Source organism: Equus przewalskii, chromosome 12, assembly GCF_037783145.1.
Source record: "Equus przewalskii isolate Varuska chromosome 12, EquPr2, whole genome shotgun sequence".
Classification (NCBI taxonomy): Eukaryota; Metazoa; Chordata; class Mammalia; order Perissodactyla; family Equidae; genus Equus; species Equus przewalskii.
Genome location: NC_091842.1, coordinates 41,489,709 through 41,507,410, shown reverse-complemented (window position 1 = coordinate 41,507,410; position 17,702 = coordinate 41,489,709). Strand labels below are relative to the sequence as shown.

General features: G+C 57.0%; 1 protein-coding gene across 13 annotated transcripts in view; it reads right to left on the bottom strand.

Annotated features, from left to right (window-relative positions):
• Nucleotides 1-17,702, bottom strand: part of UNKL (unk like zinc finger) — a 46,201-nt gene that overhangs the window by 18,326 nt on the left and 10,173 nt on the right. For 12 of the 13 annotated variants that reach the window (XR_011524601.1, XR_011524599.1, XR_011524600.1 and 9 more), the window contains 7 exons: nt 16,059-16,235; nt 15,521-15,654; nt 11,270-11,405; nt 10,475-10,592; nt 9,006-9,090; nt 8,145-8,230; nt 4,099-4,161 (listed from right to left, as the gene is read on the bottom strand). Coding sequence is in view for 8 of the 13 variants with exons in the window: in XM_070567072.1 (XP_070423173.1) it covers nt 4,099-4,161; nt 8,145-8,230; nt 9,006-9,090; nt 10,475-10,592; nt 11,270-11,405; nt 15,521-15,654; nt 16,059-16,235 (799 nt within the window). In the remaining 5 variants the exon portion in view is untranslated. Of the gene's footprint in view, nt 1-87; nt 4,162-8,144; nt 8,231-9,005; nt 9,091-10,474; nt 10,593-11,269; nt 11,406-15,520; nt 15,655-16,058; nt 16,236-17,702 lie in introns of those variants that run through there. The other variant, XM_070567074.1, reaches the window with a different exon arrangement.

Below are 17,702 nucleotides of genomic sequence, written 5' to 3'. Positions count from 1 at the left end.
ATCAACGAAGGAGTCAGGTACGACACAGTGAGATGGGGGCCTGTGCCCCCTCCTGATGCCAGCTTGGCCTGCCTGTTTCTTCCTTCCTTTCTTTTTTATTATGGTAAAATATACATAACATAAAATTTACTGTTCTAATGGTTTCTAAGTGTACGGCCGGCACAGTGGCACTGAGCACATTTACGCTGCTGCCCAGCCATCGCCACCTTCCGCCTCCAGGACGTGTTCATCTTCCCAAACTGAAACCGTCCCTGTTAAACACTCGCTCGCCAGCCCCCGGGCCCTGCCCCACCGCTCCACTTCCTGTCTCTGTGGATAACCCTGCAGGGGCCTCATGTAAGTGGAATCAGACAGTATGTGGTCCTTTCATAACGCCTTTGTCATGGACTGACTGAGTCCCCCGAAAATCCGAATGTTGACACCCTAAGCCCCCACGTGACTCTATGTGGAGACAGGGCCTTTAGGAAGGTAATTAGAGTTAAATGAGGTCCTAGGAGTGGGGTCCTATCCAGCAGGACTGGTGTCCCTAAATGAACAGGAAGCGACACCACGGATGTGAGCGAGCACACAGCGGATGCCAGCATCTGCAAGCCGAGGACAGAGGCCTCTCAGAAACCCAGCCTGCCTGCACTCAGATCTTAAACTTCCAGCCTCCAGAAACGTGAGAAAGTACATTTCAGTTATTTTAGCTGGCCAGTCTGTGGTCTTTGGTTATGGCAGCCCGAGCTAACATGGTCTCCAAGGTGCGTCCATATTGCAGCATGTGTCAGAATTCCCTTCCTTTTTGAGGTTGCATAATATTCCATTGCACATACAGACCACATCTTTCTTATGCATTCACCTGTCAATAGACACTTGGGCTGCTTCCACCTTTTGGCTCTTGTGAATAATTTGGCTATGAACATGGGTGTACAAATAACTCTTTGAGACCCCATTTTCAATTCTTTTGGGTACATATACCCAGAGGGGGAATCGCTGGATCATACGAAAGTCTGTTTTTAATTTTTTTGAGGAACCGCCATACTGTGTTCCACGGCAGCTGCACCATTTTACATTCCCACCAACAGTGCACAGGGTTCCACCTTCTCCACGTCCTCGCCAACACTTGTTATTTTCTGGGGTTTTTTTTTGCTAGTAGCCATTCTGATGGGTGAGAGGTGGTGCCTCATTGTGGTCGTGACTTGCATCTCCCTGATGCCCAGTCGTGTTGAGCACCTTTTCACGTGCTACTTGCATCTCTTCTGTGCAGAAACGTCTCCTCCAGCCCGGGGCCCGTCCTTGAGTCAGGGTGTTTGTTTCATGGATGTGAGCTGGATGAGTTCTCTCTCTGTTGGGACATAAACCCCTTTTTCTCCCATTCCGAGGGATGCCTTTTCACTCTATGGACAGTGTCCTTTGACACACGCAAGTTTTTAATTTTGATGAAGTTCAGTCTATCTTCTCTTTTGTTGCCTGTGCTTTTGGTGTCACCCCCAAGAAATCATCGCCAATCCCAGCGTCACGAAGCTTCCCCATCTGCCTGATCTGAGTAACAGGCCAGAGGAAACCCACCTCTCCTGACACAGAGACACACTCGGGCTGCTAGGGCAACTTTGGGGTGACTTGGTGACTCATCAAAGGAACAACTGTGAAAGCCTGGTGTTAGCCAAGGACCCAGTCCCCTGGGCGGTTGGCATCACGACTCGATGCCCAACTGTGTCACTCTTGCAAGGGCCGTGCTCCAGACTGATGAGGTGACACGCTGGCTGCCTCTCGGGTGGGACCAGAGTCCTGGAGGACCAGGGTCTGGGCGCACCGTGAGCTGCATCTCCGTAGTGTTTGGAGCCTTGAGGGACCATCACTGTGGGCCACGAGCGACGCTTCGGCTCTGCAGGATGGAGGGGCCACAAGCGCGAAAGCCACTTTGCTCAGCACGTTCCACCAAGTGACATCAGGGAGCACAGGCTTCTGAGGAAGAGGCCACCCAGGAAGGAAGATGGAAACTGGGGAGTGGATTGGACTGACCAGGGAACCAAACTGCCTCAGTTTATCAAAGAAAACTCCGGATGCTGGCACGCCCAATGCTCCCCATGCTGCTGGGGCCCAGGGACACAGGGACCTGCAGCTAACGCGGAGAGGAGGCATGAGGTCCCGGGATGGAGGAGCTGGCACACTCTGGCCAGAGTGGACAGGCACCCACATGCAGGGAGGGGGTCCCTGGAGCAACTGTGTGAGTGTCGTCCGCCCACGAGAGAGCGGCCAGGCCGACCTCAAAGCCATGGTGTGCCCTCCCCTGTGGCCTCTCAAACTGAGCCGGACCTCGGTGGATCCAGGGGAAACACTGGGAACCACTAACCTGGTCTAGGGACCCTGGGGGCTGGCTTTCCAATCCTGCTCCCGCCTGGCGCTCACTGCCCCCGGAGCGAGGCTTTGGGATGGGATGGGACGAGAGGGTCCCTGGGTGCAGGGGGAGCTGGCTTGTGGATGAACTCGGCCAGTTTACTCACAGCACCCAAGGAGTGGGGCCACTGTCACAGCATGAAGATGCACTGGGAGGTAGGGACAGGGGAACATCCCCAGGGCAGCCCACATGGAACCGCCCGCCCCCTCCTGGGTGTCCCGGGCCAGCGTGCAGCTCCCCTCTGTGTGCTTGGGTTTGCCTTCCCTGTTCCAGGCACTTCTTCCAGGCCCTTCCCTAAGACGAGGCAACACGCCCATCAGCTACAATATTGCAAACATTTCATGCATGTTTCAGATTCTTAGTGAACATCTCATGGATTTTAATCTCTTAAAAAAAAAATCACAAAATAACTAAGTTACATTTTTTCTTTCAACTATCCTTCTGCTGATTTCAGAAACAAGCTGCTAATGGAGCCCAGCCCAGCTGCCTGGTGGAGAAGTCCCGGGGAGGCGCCTGTCAGGTGGGGGCCCCCACAGACAGCCAGGAGCAGGGGAGGAAACACAGGCCTCATTCACTTCGGAATCAGAGCAAAGACCACAGCAGAGGCGAGCGACACTGGCTGAAGTCCCCGCCAGAGAGGGTGGACGTTTGCAGGCTGTCCACCCCGGACCCCAGGCCTTCCTGAACGCCACGCTCCCTCTGCCTTCTCACAGTGACAGAGAAAGATGCGCGTTCTGAGTCATCAGGGCAGCGGTGTCCAGAGAAAAAACTGTTTCTCAAAGCAACTCAGTTTGAACCGGGTGTATGAGAAGCTGGGTCACAGAGAACAGAGAGAAAGGGCCCTGAAGCCCCAGGCCAGGGGGCATGGCGGGAAGCCCCCCACAGCAGCCTCACGGAGGAGGGGACAGTCTCTGGAACCTCAGGGAACACACTGATAACTATCTGAGACCTGAAAATGCGTCTAGGTTGGGACTGGGGATAGGGGGCTCTGTCTCAGACCAGGGAGAAACTGAGCCAGGCTCACCTGGGACACACTGTGGGCTGACCTGTGTCCCCAGAAACTCACATGTTGGAGTCCTGACCCCCACAACCTCCGAACGCGACCTGACTTGGAGACGGGGTCTTCACCGAAGGAATCGAGTAACAATGACATCAGTAGGGTGTGTCCTAATCAACATGACTGGTGTCCTTATAAAAATGGGAACCTTGAAGACAGACACAGACACAGAAGGAAAATGACGAGATGAGACACAGAGAGGACGGCGTCTACAGGCCGAGGACAAGCGTGGGACGAGTCGTCCCTCACGGCCCTCGGAAGGAACCGGCCCTGCTGACACCCTGATCTGGGACTTCCGGCCTCCAGACTGTGAGAGAATCAATTTCTGCTCTTTGAGCTCCCATCTGCAGGGCTTCGTTACGGGGCCACGGGACACTGACGCCGACAGGCCGCCAAGGGCCCCTCTCATGTCCCCACGGAGAAGACGTTCGGAGGTTTTGTTGTTTCTGAGGTACAATTTTTTTAAAACATTAAGACAAAGGACACATGAAACAGACGAGTTTAAGAAGAATGGAAGTAAAAACATAAGTCTATTACAAATGGACATGAACCAGGCACTCTGTGAGTCAACGGTGACCGTGACCAAGGATGTGTACAAGGTCACGACACGGACAGCGCCGTCCAGTGGCAAAGACAGAGGAAATTGTGCCTCGGGAGGTACCTGCTTACTGTCGTGGTCGCTGGCTTTCTGGCTGCCTTCAGCAGGGGAATCTCGCCGCTTTGCCTGCAACAGAGAAGGCACTGACGTTGGAAGGGAAAAGCAGCGGATTAAAGACATCTACAGAGAGCCCTGAGCTTTGCCAAGTCCTGAAGGCTCACAAAATGGAGAAGGCACTCCAGTCTGGCCTCGTTGGCTCTCCTGAATCCCACTCCTGATGCCTGGACACCCGCTGTGACCTCTGGGTTAGTCTGGTGAAGGCTCCCTGCCCCCAGAACCCACACCGCCAACAAAACCACATGCCCCGTCACAAGCCCAGCCGGCGGCCGTGGTGGCCCGCGCCCGCTCCCGCCTGTCCCCTGCACACTGAAACTCTCTCCCCCATCTGCCAAGAACGTCACCCAGAAGGAAGAGCCGATTTCGGTGTCTTGGTCCCTCAGAAGAAGTCTTTTTTTTTTTTTTGAGGAAGATTAACCCTGAGCTAACATCTACTGCCAACCCTCCTCTTTTTGCTGAGGAAGACTGGCCCTGAGCTAACATCCATGCCTGTCTTCCTCCACTTTATATGTGGGACGCCTGCCACAGCATGGCTTGCTGAGTGGTGCCATGTCTGCGCCCGGGATCCAAACGGGTGAACCCCAGGCCACCAAAGTGGAACGTGTGCACTTTACCGCTGTGCCACTGGGCCGGCCCCTAGAAGAAGTCTTGATGCGCCCCACTGAAACATTTTCTCAAATCTTTTCAAGGAACACTTCTTAGAGCATTTAACTTCTTCCTCGGCTTCTGCCCCACCCTCCGGTCCACTGGAGTTTGAGCTCACGGAAGGGTAGTCAGAGCCAAGCAGCCTGGAGCCGATCCCACCTGGAGAGCCACAGTGGCCATGCAGGCTGTGAGGCCACCAGATGCCCCTGTGCACTTTCAAAAGGCCACAGCTGCGCAGCTGGATCTCACCTCATGTAACTGGACGGGTGCGGGGGGTGCGGGGGGGCAGATCCAGGTGCAGCCCCGCCTGAAGCTGTGGGCCGGGCCAGGGCCCAGAGACCCCGGGCACCCTGACCTAACCACGAGACCTGTACCCAGGGGGAGCAGCCCAGCGTTCCGCCTTCCCAAAGGCATCCAGCCCCGTGTGCCCCCAGCCGCGGGAGGCAGCATGCAGACGGTTCTATGAAGGTCACAGGGGGTGACAAGGAAAAGCTCCTGTTCCTCCTTTACTCCACACGACCGCCACGCACAACACAGCTGACACCAGGTGTGGGGTTTTCCTAACCGAGCAGCTCCCCGATGCCAGCTGGGTAGCTGACAATTCAGTTCACCCTGTCACTTCTAGCTGAGGTTCGCACAGTCCTGCGAGACCACCCCCACTCCAGACGCCAGTCACAAGGCCCAGGTTGTCACCTGCGCTTCTGATCCACGGGCTATAAATCGGGGTTCCCATGAGCCCCTCCTTTGGTTCAACCATTCTCTAGCACAGCTCCTGGAACTCAGGAGAACACTTACTTACATTTACTGGTTTCCTATGTAATAAAGGATACGATAGAGAATGCAGGTGAACAGCCTGATGAAGGGGCACGTGGGGCGAGGTCCGGGAGGGCCCTGACTCAGGAGCTCCTGTCCCGTGGAGGTGTCCCACCCTCCTGGCACGTGTATGTACCACCAGCCCAGCAGCTCTCTGACCCCACAGCGTAGGGATGTCTGGGGCAGCTTCAAGACGTCGACAGACAGATCATTAACCCGTCCCCTCCCCAGAGGACAGCAGGTGGGGCTCAAAGTTCCCAGCTTCTAATCATGTCTGGTCTTTTTTGAGACCCACCCAGAGTCACCTCATTAGAACAGAAACCACCCCAACCACTCAGGGAATCACAGGGCTCCGGAGCTCTGTGTCAGGAACCAGGGCCAGCCATGAATACACGTTTCCCGTTATTTCCCAGCATGTTTCTGTGGGCAGCGCCAGCATGGCCATGGGAAGCGGCCGGCTCTGGGCACGGAGTGTGCTGGGCAGATGAAGCCTGTGCTCGGGGACCAAGCAGGCAGGGCACAGTGGGGAGGCTGCTTCCCTCCCCGCTCGTGGACAAGGGATCTGAACCCCAGACAGACTCCTAGACCCCGGACGACACTTGGTGAGACCCAGGAGCACCCAAGAGGTGCACACCCCACACTGTGGCCGGTATGGGGGCAGGTCTGAAAGGGGGCGGCGTGAGGCACGTGGTTCAAACATTCACCAGACCCTCGCTACATGACAGAGGAAGCAGCGGGGACACCCGCTCCACACGAGCCAAGATTAGGGATCTGTAATCGTCCTCACAAACGAGACCAGTCGGATGAGGGGAAGACCAACCGGCCGTGAGTGAGAAGTGAGAACCGCCCCCCCCACATGCCCACCTGGCAGCATCATCTCGTGCAAAGCCAGCTCTGGGGCCGCTGGTGACATTGTCGCCACCCCCCCGACCCAGCCTTCCCTGTGGGCAGACCTAAGGGAGATAAAACCAGGGGCTCAGGGCTCCCTCGAAGTTGCCCAACAGAGCAAGAGCCACGTGCCAGGCGAGAGGCCGCTGCTGGGCCAGAAGGCTGTCTATGCAGATGGCCCAACAGTCAGAGCCGATGCCCCAAACAGACACTTAGTTTTTCTTTTGTCTTTTTTTTTTGGTGAGGTAGGTTGGCCCTGAGCTAACATCTGTGCCAGTCTTCCTCTATTTTGTATGTGGGACATCTGCCATAGCGTGGCTTGATGAGTGGTGTGTAGGTCTGTGCCTGGGATCCAAACTTGTGAACCCCGGGCCACCAAAGCAGAGCACGCAAACCTAACCACTACGCCACTGGGCCAGCCCCTAAATTTTCTTTTTAATTGAGGTGAAATCACACAACATAAGTGTACCTTTTAAGAGAGATGGATACAGCGGCTTTTAGCACACGTACGATGCACCCCCTCAGCCCAGTTTCATGACACTTCCACCCCCTAGAGGAACCCTCCCCACTGAGCTCTCTCCCCATCCCTCCCCTGGCTCTGGCACCCACCACGTGCTCCAGCAGGTTAACTTCTAAAATCCCAAAATAACTAAAAGAACACACAAGACGCCTGCTAGTACTGACGGGGTACATCGACATAAAGCAACCACGCCTGCAGGGGTGAGTGCGTGGTTCTGGCACCATCCAGCAGCCGGGAGGTGCTCCCTGCAGGGTCCCAGGTCACCCACCTACACTGGGTTGTGGCCTTGTCGGTACAGCGCCCACAGAGGCCCCATCTACCCTGCATCCTCAGTGGGACCCAAACCCATGACCCCATGACAGCCACCTAAACCCACGACTGTCACGCCCCTGGGATGAGAGGGAGACGGCTTCCCACCCTGTCAGGTGCTAACTGGCCGAAACTGGAAGCCCAGAACACCCGGAGCTCAGGATCCGGAGGAAGCCTGGCCCGTGAGCACAGGGACAACAGCCCGCCGTGGGTGTAAGGGGAGCTCAGGGGCACAGGACCCAGCCCGACGACAGGGGTGCTCGGTGAGGGGCGCTCGTGAGCAGTGGTGCGACGGCGGGCGAGGAAGATCCACCTGGACTCCGCCTCTGTACTCCAGAGGGAGCCTTGGCGTCAGGTGCAGGATGTAGCAGGGGAGCCCGCCGAAGGACCCGAGGACCCTTCTCTCGTCTGGGGACGAGAACTCCCTGAGGAGCGTGTGGGCCGAGGCCACGTTGGGGGAGGCCCCCAGCCCAGGAAACTGTGCGCTGACCGGAGCTCAGCCTCCCCCTGCCACGGCCGCCAGCCCTGCGAGGAGACCCACCAGGATGTGGGCCCCTTCTTCACGGTCAGCCTGACTGCGCCTTTGCACACGGCTCACACGTTTGTGTCTGGCAAACGGCGAGGCCAGGTCAGTTGCTCCAGGCCAGAGCTTGGCCAGGACTCTTCTGGACTCTTCTAGAAGAAGCCACCAACCCCGCAGGCGGACTGCCTCCAACCGTGTCACCCAGAGATCACATCCATCTGTGCCCCTAACAGTTCCACTAAAACTGACAGAGCGGGCCACCAGGGCACCCTGCTCAGGGCGCTGTCCACTTACGTTTCCGGGCTGGCCGCTGTTGGCTGCGGAGCTGCTGGCGGAGGTGAGGTCTCGGCAGCCCCAGTCGTTGGCCATTCCCAGGCTCTCTGCCAAGAAAGGGGGGCAGCAGGCTTTGAGCGGCTGCTGGCTGGCAGCAGAACTCCATGCACGGAGTGTCAGGCTAAAGGAACCCCAGGAACTAGGGAAAGGGGGCACCCTGGTCTCATGACAACAATCTTCCCAAGCCACAGGCGACAAGGACAGCAGAACACCGCCATGAGCCGTGTGGAGCAACGCCACCCTTGGGTCTTGAACGATTTGAATACCAGAAAATAATGTAAAATTTCAACAGGAATAGCCACTCTCCACATTGAAATAAAAAATAAAGTAAAATCTGAGTTTGCAACTACACTTACAAACACTGGAGCGCAAGCTCAAAGGCCCAGGAACATGGAAGAAAGGCCGAGTCTGTCATGTTTCTGTCCCCGAGGTTCCCTTCCGCCTTCGGGAACTTTTTACGGGCCCATCTGGCCACCAAAATGGACATGTGCCAGAGCCCGGCCGCTGCGCCTAGGACCCCAGGTCGCCTGGGGGCAGGGCCACTCGGAGCCCCACAAGGCCCGGCCCGCGGCAGGCGGGAGGACGGGGCAGGCTCCAGGGTGGGCTCAAGGGCAGGAGCCCTGACCCTCCCAGCCCCAGACCCTGAAAGGCAGGTTGGGGCCTCCCAGCTGCCCCAGGATGCTGAGCTCCCGCCTGCTCCCACCGTCCTCGGAGCCTGCTCCCGCTCCTGAGGACGGGACATCTGGGAGAGGCTGCGAGTCGCCTGCTCGCATGCATCTACACTGGAGGCCGAGACGGAGCCTGCAGGCATCACGGACTCACTTTCCACGTGTGCAAAGGCACAGAAGGGACCGCGAGGGCAGTAACCGGTTTGGCGCATGTCGTTGCACTTCGTAGATTTGTAGATCTAGGAAATAGAAATAAGATGATAAAATTAAAGAGAGGCCGGATGGGAAATGGGTTTCTGTGGGAAGCCCGGAGCTGGCTGCCATGGCACAGACACCTAAGCCCCAGATCGTCATGGGGGTCTCCTGAAAAGAGGGATGGGGACGCAGTCCTGTCCCCTGCACGCCTGTGGTCCTGGAATTCCCTCCTCTGCGCAGAGCTGGTCAGCCTGGGGGACAAGGTCCCGCCGGCCCTGTCCTTGCAATCACACACACAGTCAGTTTGTCCACTGGCCGTTTTCTGAAAGATGCACCTGACTCAGGGCCTGGTATACAGCAGGCACTTGAGAAATGCCTGTTAGATGACACAGGCGTCCACTCCATGACCAGACCTGATGCCACGTCCTATCCACCCGTGCAGGCCACAGGGCAGCCCTCCAACCCCAGAGCCCCCCACCTGCCCGGGAACTGACCCCTGCCCCCAGCCCCACCCCGTCTCCTGCTCTCCAACTTGACCGCTCTGCACCCCCACACCCTCCCCGGCTGCCCCCTCATGGCCCATCTGGTTCAGCCCCCACCCTTAGTTCACAGGGACAAGGGTGCAGGATCCGCCTCGCAGCACCATGGTGCACACCCACGGCCCCTGCCCACCTGTCCTGACGGGAAGCCCTGGCCCTGCCCCAGCCTGGCCCTGGCCCTGGCCCTCCACCCTCCCCGGACACCGTGCCCTCCTCTCCCGCGGTCTCAGGCCCTGAATGGGGCTGGTTTGTGTGCTCATTTTAACAAACGCCAAAGTGTGCTCCAGTCAGCAACCGGACAGCGAAGGGTTAGCTCGGCAGGCCTGGGGGGTCACACTCGCACAATCCAAAGGAAAGACTGGCCTTGACCCACTCCCAGGAGGTGACCTCTGAGCCCCGGGAATGTCCTGCCTGCCTGGTAAGTGTCTCTGTTTACCGGGCTGTGGGCTGCGCTGGACAGTAACAACGTGATTTACGGGGGCGCCTAGGCCACGCAGCGTCGGCTCGACCCCTGGAGGGGCTGGAGACCGAGGTCAGGCATGTCTACACCACCGACCACCAAGCAAAACACTGGACACCAAGGCTTGGTGACCTCCCTGGTTGGCAACACTCTGTGTACTGTCACACATATTGCCACACACAGTCACCGGGAGAAGTGAGTGCTGTCCACACGACTCACGGGGAGCGGAAGGCGGGACCGTGTGGACCTGCCCTCGGTTGGCTTCAACCTGTCTCCTTTCAGCGTCGTGAGCCATAACTGGACACGACAGCTTTTCCGAGTCCTTCCAGTGAGTCACCCGACCCGAGGCTGGTCTTGGGGACCCCCAAGCACAGCAAGCAGGGCTGTGAGGGACACTGACCCGGGGCTGAAGCCCCCGCCCGCTCGTACCTCGGGGTGGAACTGCTGCTCCGTGCGGGAATGGCAGTACTGACAGCTGTCCCCACTCTCACACCGCGAGGGCTCGCCCCACTCGTCACCATGCTTCACGCTGGGGCACGGGGTGGACCTGGGGGACAAGGAGGAGTCACCAAGGACACGAGGGGACACATCCTTCCCGCATCCTCGGGTGCTGGTCTGCCCACCGAAGGCTGGAGGCCCAGCCCTTTCCTCGTGATGGCACAAGGGCGTCCTGAGCCCAGGAGCTGTTTGGGAGCTCGCTTTCATTGTCCATAAAATGCACAGCGAGTCTGAGCCAGCCTCCCAGGCTGCCATGAGGGCATCCAGAGAAGAGCCGGCCCGGGGAGCGCTCTCTGCCTCTCATGGGGTTGTTTCAAAACTGAGACTTTGGGTCTCACAATATGAAAATCCCAAGCAAAATCCTTTTCCTTAAATACTCTGGCAGCTTCATTGTAACTTATTTGGATTTATAGAAAAAATTACCACCAGTAGAAAATAAGACTTTGTGACAATTCTCCATCCCATCAATATGCAGTAGAGTCACCTGATCTTCTCAAGATGACATCTGGTGACCCAAACTCAGAGAACGTGGTTCTCTGTCCCCCGACTCTGAAGTAACTCAGAGAAGGCACCGTGCCCGTCATCCACAGCCCGCTCCCCATCTGGAGGACAGTGCCCTTGGGCACGCGGGGCAGCACTGGACGAACAGAGCGGCTCTCTGCTCAGAGAAAAGCTGGACACGGGGCTCCGGCCTGAGGAGGCCCAGGGGCCAGGGCCCGGGCTCACCTGTACTGGAACCTCCTGGGGTTCCGCCGTCTGTCCCTGCTGTTGTGGAAGTGCGGACACGCGTAGCCCTGGCGACACAGGCGTGGTGGCTTCGGGCACTGCTCCGTCTTGTAGCTGCCCAGCACGAAGTGCGTGTCTGAAACACAGGGGTCCACACGGGCACATGCACACGTGTGCTCAGAGTACATGCGTGCTCATGGCAGTACGAGTCACACAGCCAAGAGGAGAAACAACCCAAGTGTCCGTCAACGGATCAACGGCCAAGCACAATGCGGTCCATCCGCACTGTGGGAAGTTATTCAGCCACAAAAAGGAGTGAAGCACGACACGCGCTACAACCTGGACACACCCCGAAAACACGATGCTTAGTGAAGAGGCCAGACACTAAAGACCACAGAGAGGCTGAGCCCACTGACAGGAAATGTCCAGAACAGGCAAGTCCATAGACGGAAGCTGACTGGTGGGTGTCAGGGGCTGGGACGGGGAGGCTGGGGGGTGACTGATGATGGGGACGGGGTTTCCTTTTGGGGAACAAAATAGAGTTTCAAACTAGATAAAGGTGAAGGTTGTGCAACACTGTGAATGTACTAAAAACCACTGAAACATAATTATTTTACCCTAACGTAAACAATGGACTTCTGGTGACAACGACACGTCAATGTAGGCTCACTGACCGTAACACACATCCCGCTGTGGTGGGCGGTGTTGTGTATGTGGAGGCATAGGGTGTACGGAAAGTCTGTACTTTCCACTCCAGTGGACCTAAAACTGCTCTAAAAAATAAAGCTAGGGGCCGGCCCAGTGGCGCAGCAGTTAAGTGCACACATTCCGCTTCAGTGGCTCGGGGTTCACCGGTTCGGATCCCGGGTGCGGACATGGCACCGCTTGGCACGCCATGCTGTGGTAGGCATCCCACATATAAAGTAGAGGAAGATGGGCATGGATGTTAACTTAGGGCCAGTCTTCCTCAGCAAAAAGAGGAGGACTGGCCGTAGTTAGCTCAGGGCTGATCTTTCTCAAAAAAAAAAAAAAAAGCAAAATAAAATAAAGTCTATTTTTTAAATGGTTAATTTCACGTTATCTGAATTTTACCTCAAAACAAAAACAGACAAAAACCCACCAAGGGTCATTTAAAAGCAGTAACCGATGAGAGAAGATTCCTAAAAATCATATCCGTTCTTGGGCTGGTTAATAAGCGACACCTTATTTACCTGCACTGTTTTCAATGACTCTTGCCCAGGGAGCTGACCTCTGTGAGCAACGGAGGGAGAGAGGAGGAGGAGCAGGTGACGCGACACGCAGGATGTTTCCAAGTCGAGATTTAACATTACCGTCCCGTCTGTCCACGCCAAATTCAACTTCAAATAATATGTTAATGACAAGAGATGTTAACCACACAGCAGGGCGTGGAGAGAACAGAGGGGTTTGGGGGACAAAAAACTGATTTTAAGAAAATAAAAATTGTGAAACATTTGTTCACAAGGATCAACCAAGAGCCTTGAACAGATAGGAGGTCCCATGCTAAGTGACACGAAACGCACGGAAATGAGCCACACCACGGTGACCGTGAACACCGAGGCTCAGAGACGTCCTTCAGGAACAGGAAGGGATGGATCAAGTAACTGTGGTCGGCCTTTGCGTGGATTATCATTCAGCTAAAAAGAAATGTGCTACCAAACCACGAACAGACACGCAGGAACCTTGAATGCACATGACTAAGTGAGAGAAGCCAGTCTGCAACGGCCACGTCCCAGATGATTGCAATGACGTGACGGTCTGGGAAAAGGCACAACCATGGAGACAAAAGAGCAGAGTAACAGGTCAGTGGGTGGGGCCGGCCCCGTGGCCAAGTGGTTGGGTTTGCGGGCTCCGCTTCGGCGGCCCGGGGTTTTGCTGATTTGGATCCTGGGTGTGGACATGGCGCCGCTCGTCAGGCCATGCTGAGGCGGCGTCCCACATGCCACAACCAGAGGCACTCACAACTAGAAGATATCACTATGTACTGGGGGGCTTTGGGGAGAAGAAGGGAAAAAAAGAAAAGAAAAGAAGACTGGCGACAGATGTTAGCTCAGGCGCCAATCTTTAAAAACAAAAAAGGTCAGTGGGCGCCAGGGGTGGGGGGAAGGCGGTTGAGCAGGCAGGTTTTAGGGCAGTGACACTACTCTGTGTGACACTATAACGGTGGATACGTGTACATATTTGTCCAAACCCAAAGAGGCACACACCAGGCGTGAGCCCTCATGTCAGCTCTGGATGTTATGTGACAACAAAGTATCCAGTTCCTCAATTGTAACAAGGTACCATCAACGCAAGATGCTCATGTGGGAAGTAGAGGGCCGTGGGAACTCGCTACTGTTTGTGCAATTGCTAAACTGCCCTAAGAAACATAATCTGGGGCTGGCCCAGTGGCACAGTGGTTAAGTTTGTGTGCTCCGCTTTGGTAGCCCAGGGTTCATAGGCTTGGATCCCGGGTGTGGATCTACACACTGCTCATCAAGCCATGCTGAGGCAGTATTCTATATAGAAAATAGAAGACTGGCACAGATGTTAGCTCAGGGCCAATCTTCCTCACCAAAAAAACAAAAGAAAGAAAAATGAAAATGTGGAAGCCTCAGTCTGGAAGGGCTCTGCTGAAGGAGGTGGTGGAGTTCCATGCCACTGGTTTTATATGGAACACCGGGACCCCAGAAGCCAGAGCTCCTAACTGGGCGCTTCCGACAGGAGTCCAGGGTGCAAGCTCACCCTGCATGACCCGACCAAGCCTTGTGCCCACCCCATTGCCACCTCCCCGCTCTCCTTCCTCAGACTTGGCCCACCTGATGGCGGCCTGGGGCCCCTCATGCCCTGACCCAGAGCACCAGCTCAGGGAGGTGAGACCTGGCTCATCCGACCAGGGAGGCCCTCGGGTGCAAAGTGACAACCAGGAGCTTCTTGCAGGCCTTTTCCAGAGCGACAACAACCTGGTACAGCCCTGTCCTTGCTCAGCGCTGCAAGCAGGAAGCCACAGGCCCGTGGTTCCTCCTCCGTGGGGAGCCTCTGCCCCGAGCAACGAGCAAAGGCATCGCAACACGAGGACAAGCACGACAGCACAGGAGGGTTCCCAGAAACGCAGACGGGGCCCCCGGCTGTCTCCACACCAGACGTGACCAAAGGCCACCTCCCCAGCGCCACCCCGACTAGGGGCCCAGTCAAGTGTCCCAGCACCAGCTGGGCACGTGCCACCCATAGCTCGGGGGCCAGGGCGGGGGAACACTGAGCACAGCACCCAGCAGGGGGTGCTGGCGCCGGGAGGGAATCCCGAGTGGCCTGCGCAATCACCACTTTCAGTTTCCCTGGCCCCCGGCCCGCAGGGGTGCTCAGCGAGCGCTGGGGAGGCGCCTGCGAGGGGAGCACCCATCGCTGGAGACACTGCAGCCCTAAAGCATCATGTCCGCACGTGAGTGCCCGCCAAGCGGGTCAGGGAGATGCATGGTGACTGACGGGGTTTCCTAAAACCTCGCTGCCCTCGGGAAATACCCGGACAGGCTCGTCCACAGAGACAGACGCAGACTGGTGGCCCCAGCGGTCAAGGAGGGGGACAGGAGAGACTGACGATGGAGATGGGTTTCCATCCAGGGTGATGGAATGTTCCGGAACTAGACAGAGGTGGTGGTTGCGCAACACTGTGAATGTCCTAAATGCCACTGAATTATATTCACTTTAAAGTGGTTAAAATGGTAAATTTACATTATGTGTACTTTACCACAATAAAAAAAAACCACTGCCCACAGCCATTATCTGTGGAGGCTGCCAGGGACTCGGGTCCCACAGCCCTGAGGGACACGGCCAGGAACTCCTGTTTCTGACAAACCGCAGGGACCCAGATGCTGGTGATCTTCAGGCCACACGGAGACCCAGAGGGTAGGGACAAGGCGGAACCACAGGCGTCCTCCGGGAGCAGGGCGCAGTGACCATCGGCCTGGCTCTGGGACTGGGTGCAGGAAGGAGCCGTGCCAGCCATGCAAGCCCCACCCCAGGGAAGCTGCCGGCACAGGGGTCCACAGCAGCTGGGAGTCGGGGGGCGCAGAGGTGGGGTTCAGAGCCCCCTCGGCTACCCGCTACCTGAGGACCGAGGGCGAAGTACTCAGCTCAATGAGCCTCCGTTTCCCCATCTGACCTGGAAACGAGGGCTATGAGGTCCACCGTGCAGGTCACTTTACAGACAGAGCGAGGGCTGCCCCTGCCCACCCTCCGCGGCGGCCGCAGGGTTACCTTGCCATCGGGGGTCCTCGCCCAGGATCTTCTCGATCATGGCCTGGCTGGCCAAGACCCCAGGCTGCAGATCTGGGACACCGTCCCCAGTGCCGAGCTGGCCGTTCTGCAGGGCCTCCTGGGCCTGCAGCTCCCTGCAACCAAACAGCATATCAGTCACAGTTTGGGGGCGCGGCCAAAGCCCTTCCAGAAGGTGATGGAATCACCTGCTCCTGTCACTTTATGGAACCGCCTACTTGTCACTAGAGACACTGGGGGTTGGGAGGGGGTCCCGCGGGCCTCGGGTGCACCCCTGTACTGGAACAGATCTTGACCCAAATCCCAACACTCAGAGCTGGCTGTGTTCAGTTCCTCTCCCAGAGGGTGTCAGGGGCCTCACTGGCTGTTCCCTGGGAGCTCCCAAGGCCTTGCGGGTCACAAGGAAGGAAACGTGTCACTTTCTCACTGGAAATAAAGCCAAGGCCCAGAAAAGGAGCTGCTTTGGCACTCGGCTCCTGCAACACTGGGAAGGTGAGCCAGTTCCCTGCCGCCCACTCACCTGATGTCACACACGGGTGGCCGCAGGTCCAGGGGACCGTGTGCGAAGGCACAGTGCGGCCCGTTTTTCACGCAGTGGCCCCGGGCATCCGTCTCGTGGATGCACGTGCCTGTCTTATAGTAGCGCAGGTGGTACTTGCGTTCCGTGTCCCCAGTTGTCCGGTGCAGGTACGGACACCTGGAAAGCAGAGGGGGGGGACACGCCATCTGGGCCTTACGGTTTGAGGATCACCCTCAGCATCAACCTACTCCACTTCTCTTAATTTTTTTTTTTTTTAACAAAGCTTTGCAAGTCCCACATGTCCCACTTTACCTTTAAGTATGCTTTTTTTTTTTGGTCAGGAAGATTGGCCCTGAGCTAACATCTGTTGCCAATCTTTCTTTTTTTTTCCCCTCACATCCCCAGTCCAAGGTTCTATATCCTAGTTGTAGGTCATTCTAGTTCTTCTATGGGGGACGCCACCACAGCATGGCTTGATGAGGGTGTGTAGGTCAGTTCCCAGGATCTGGACCGGGGAACCCCAGGCCGCCAAAGCAGAGCGTGCAAGCTTAACCACTCGGCCATGGGGCTGGCCCCAGGCTCTGCTTCTCATTAGCACCCAGTCAGCAGCTGGTTCTATCTTCCTTCAGCCAAATACCTGCTCTAATGGAAGGATTTGCATCACTGGACAGAGCACCCGTCCCTGAACTTGGGGCCCTCCCCTAAGGTGCTCAGACCCCTGCAAACCCCTCCATGAAACAAGATAAAAACAGAACACCGAGTTTCCATGAAAATCATCCTGCATAATTTTTTTAATAAAGTCTGGAAAAGTAAAGTTCACCCCCTGGACACAGCCAGTTCATTCATTTTCCCTGACGAGCGCCATCGGATAAAGGGTGGGCGCCTCTCCCATCCCGAGTCCGAGTGCTTTCGGGGACCCCTCAAGGGAAGGAGGGAAGAGCCTGGGGGGAAACACAGGGGCCTGGATATGGCTGGAGGAGGACACTGGGGGAGACTGGCCAGAGGGTAGGAGGCACGAAGGGGACAGTGTCACATGGGCCATGCGCAGCCCCAGAGCCAGAAGTCCAAGGGAGAGCCAGGTACGGCTCACCGAGCAGAGACGGGGCTCACGCTGCAGGCAGCTGGCAGCTGCAGGGGTGGTTTAGAAGGTTCTGGCACATGTGGAGCGCAGGGAATGAGCTTGCCTTGAGGGCGGTCCCTCCAGACAAGAGCCACAAACACAGGAGGACTCTGAGGCGGCAATGTCCCCTTGAGCAGCCCGAGAGGCAAGGCAGGGGCCCAGGACAGCATGTCCCCAAATCTAAGGACATGGCCCCTCACCTGCAGCCACGGCCAGGAGCACCGTGTGGGGTCTGGAAAGGCCTGCTGCTGCCTCACTGTCCAGCAGGCTGTGGACGTGGGCACGGGGAGCACTAGTGGGGACGGCGCCCCACAAAGACCACAGCTGGGTGGTGTGCTGCAACCAGCAAGACCCAAAAGAAAAAGAAAAGCACCTTAGCCATCATCCACTCTGAACCCCTATCTTGTAAGACGAGGAGATGGAGGCTCTGCGTTCAGACAGCTCACCCCAGACCTCACTGGGCACCTGGGCTGTGTGGGCAAGAGGGGCAGACAGAGAGGACACCGTGCCCTGGCGAGTCCCCA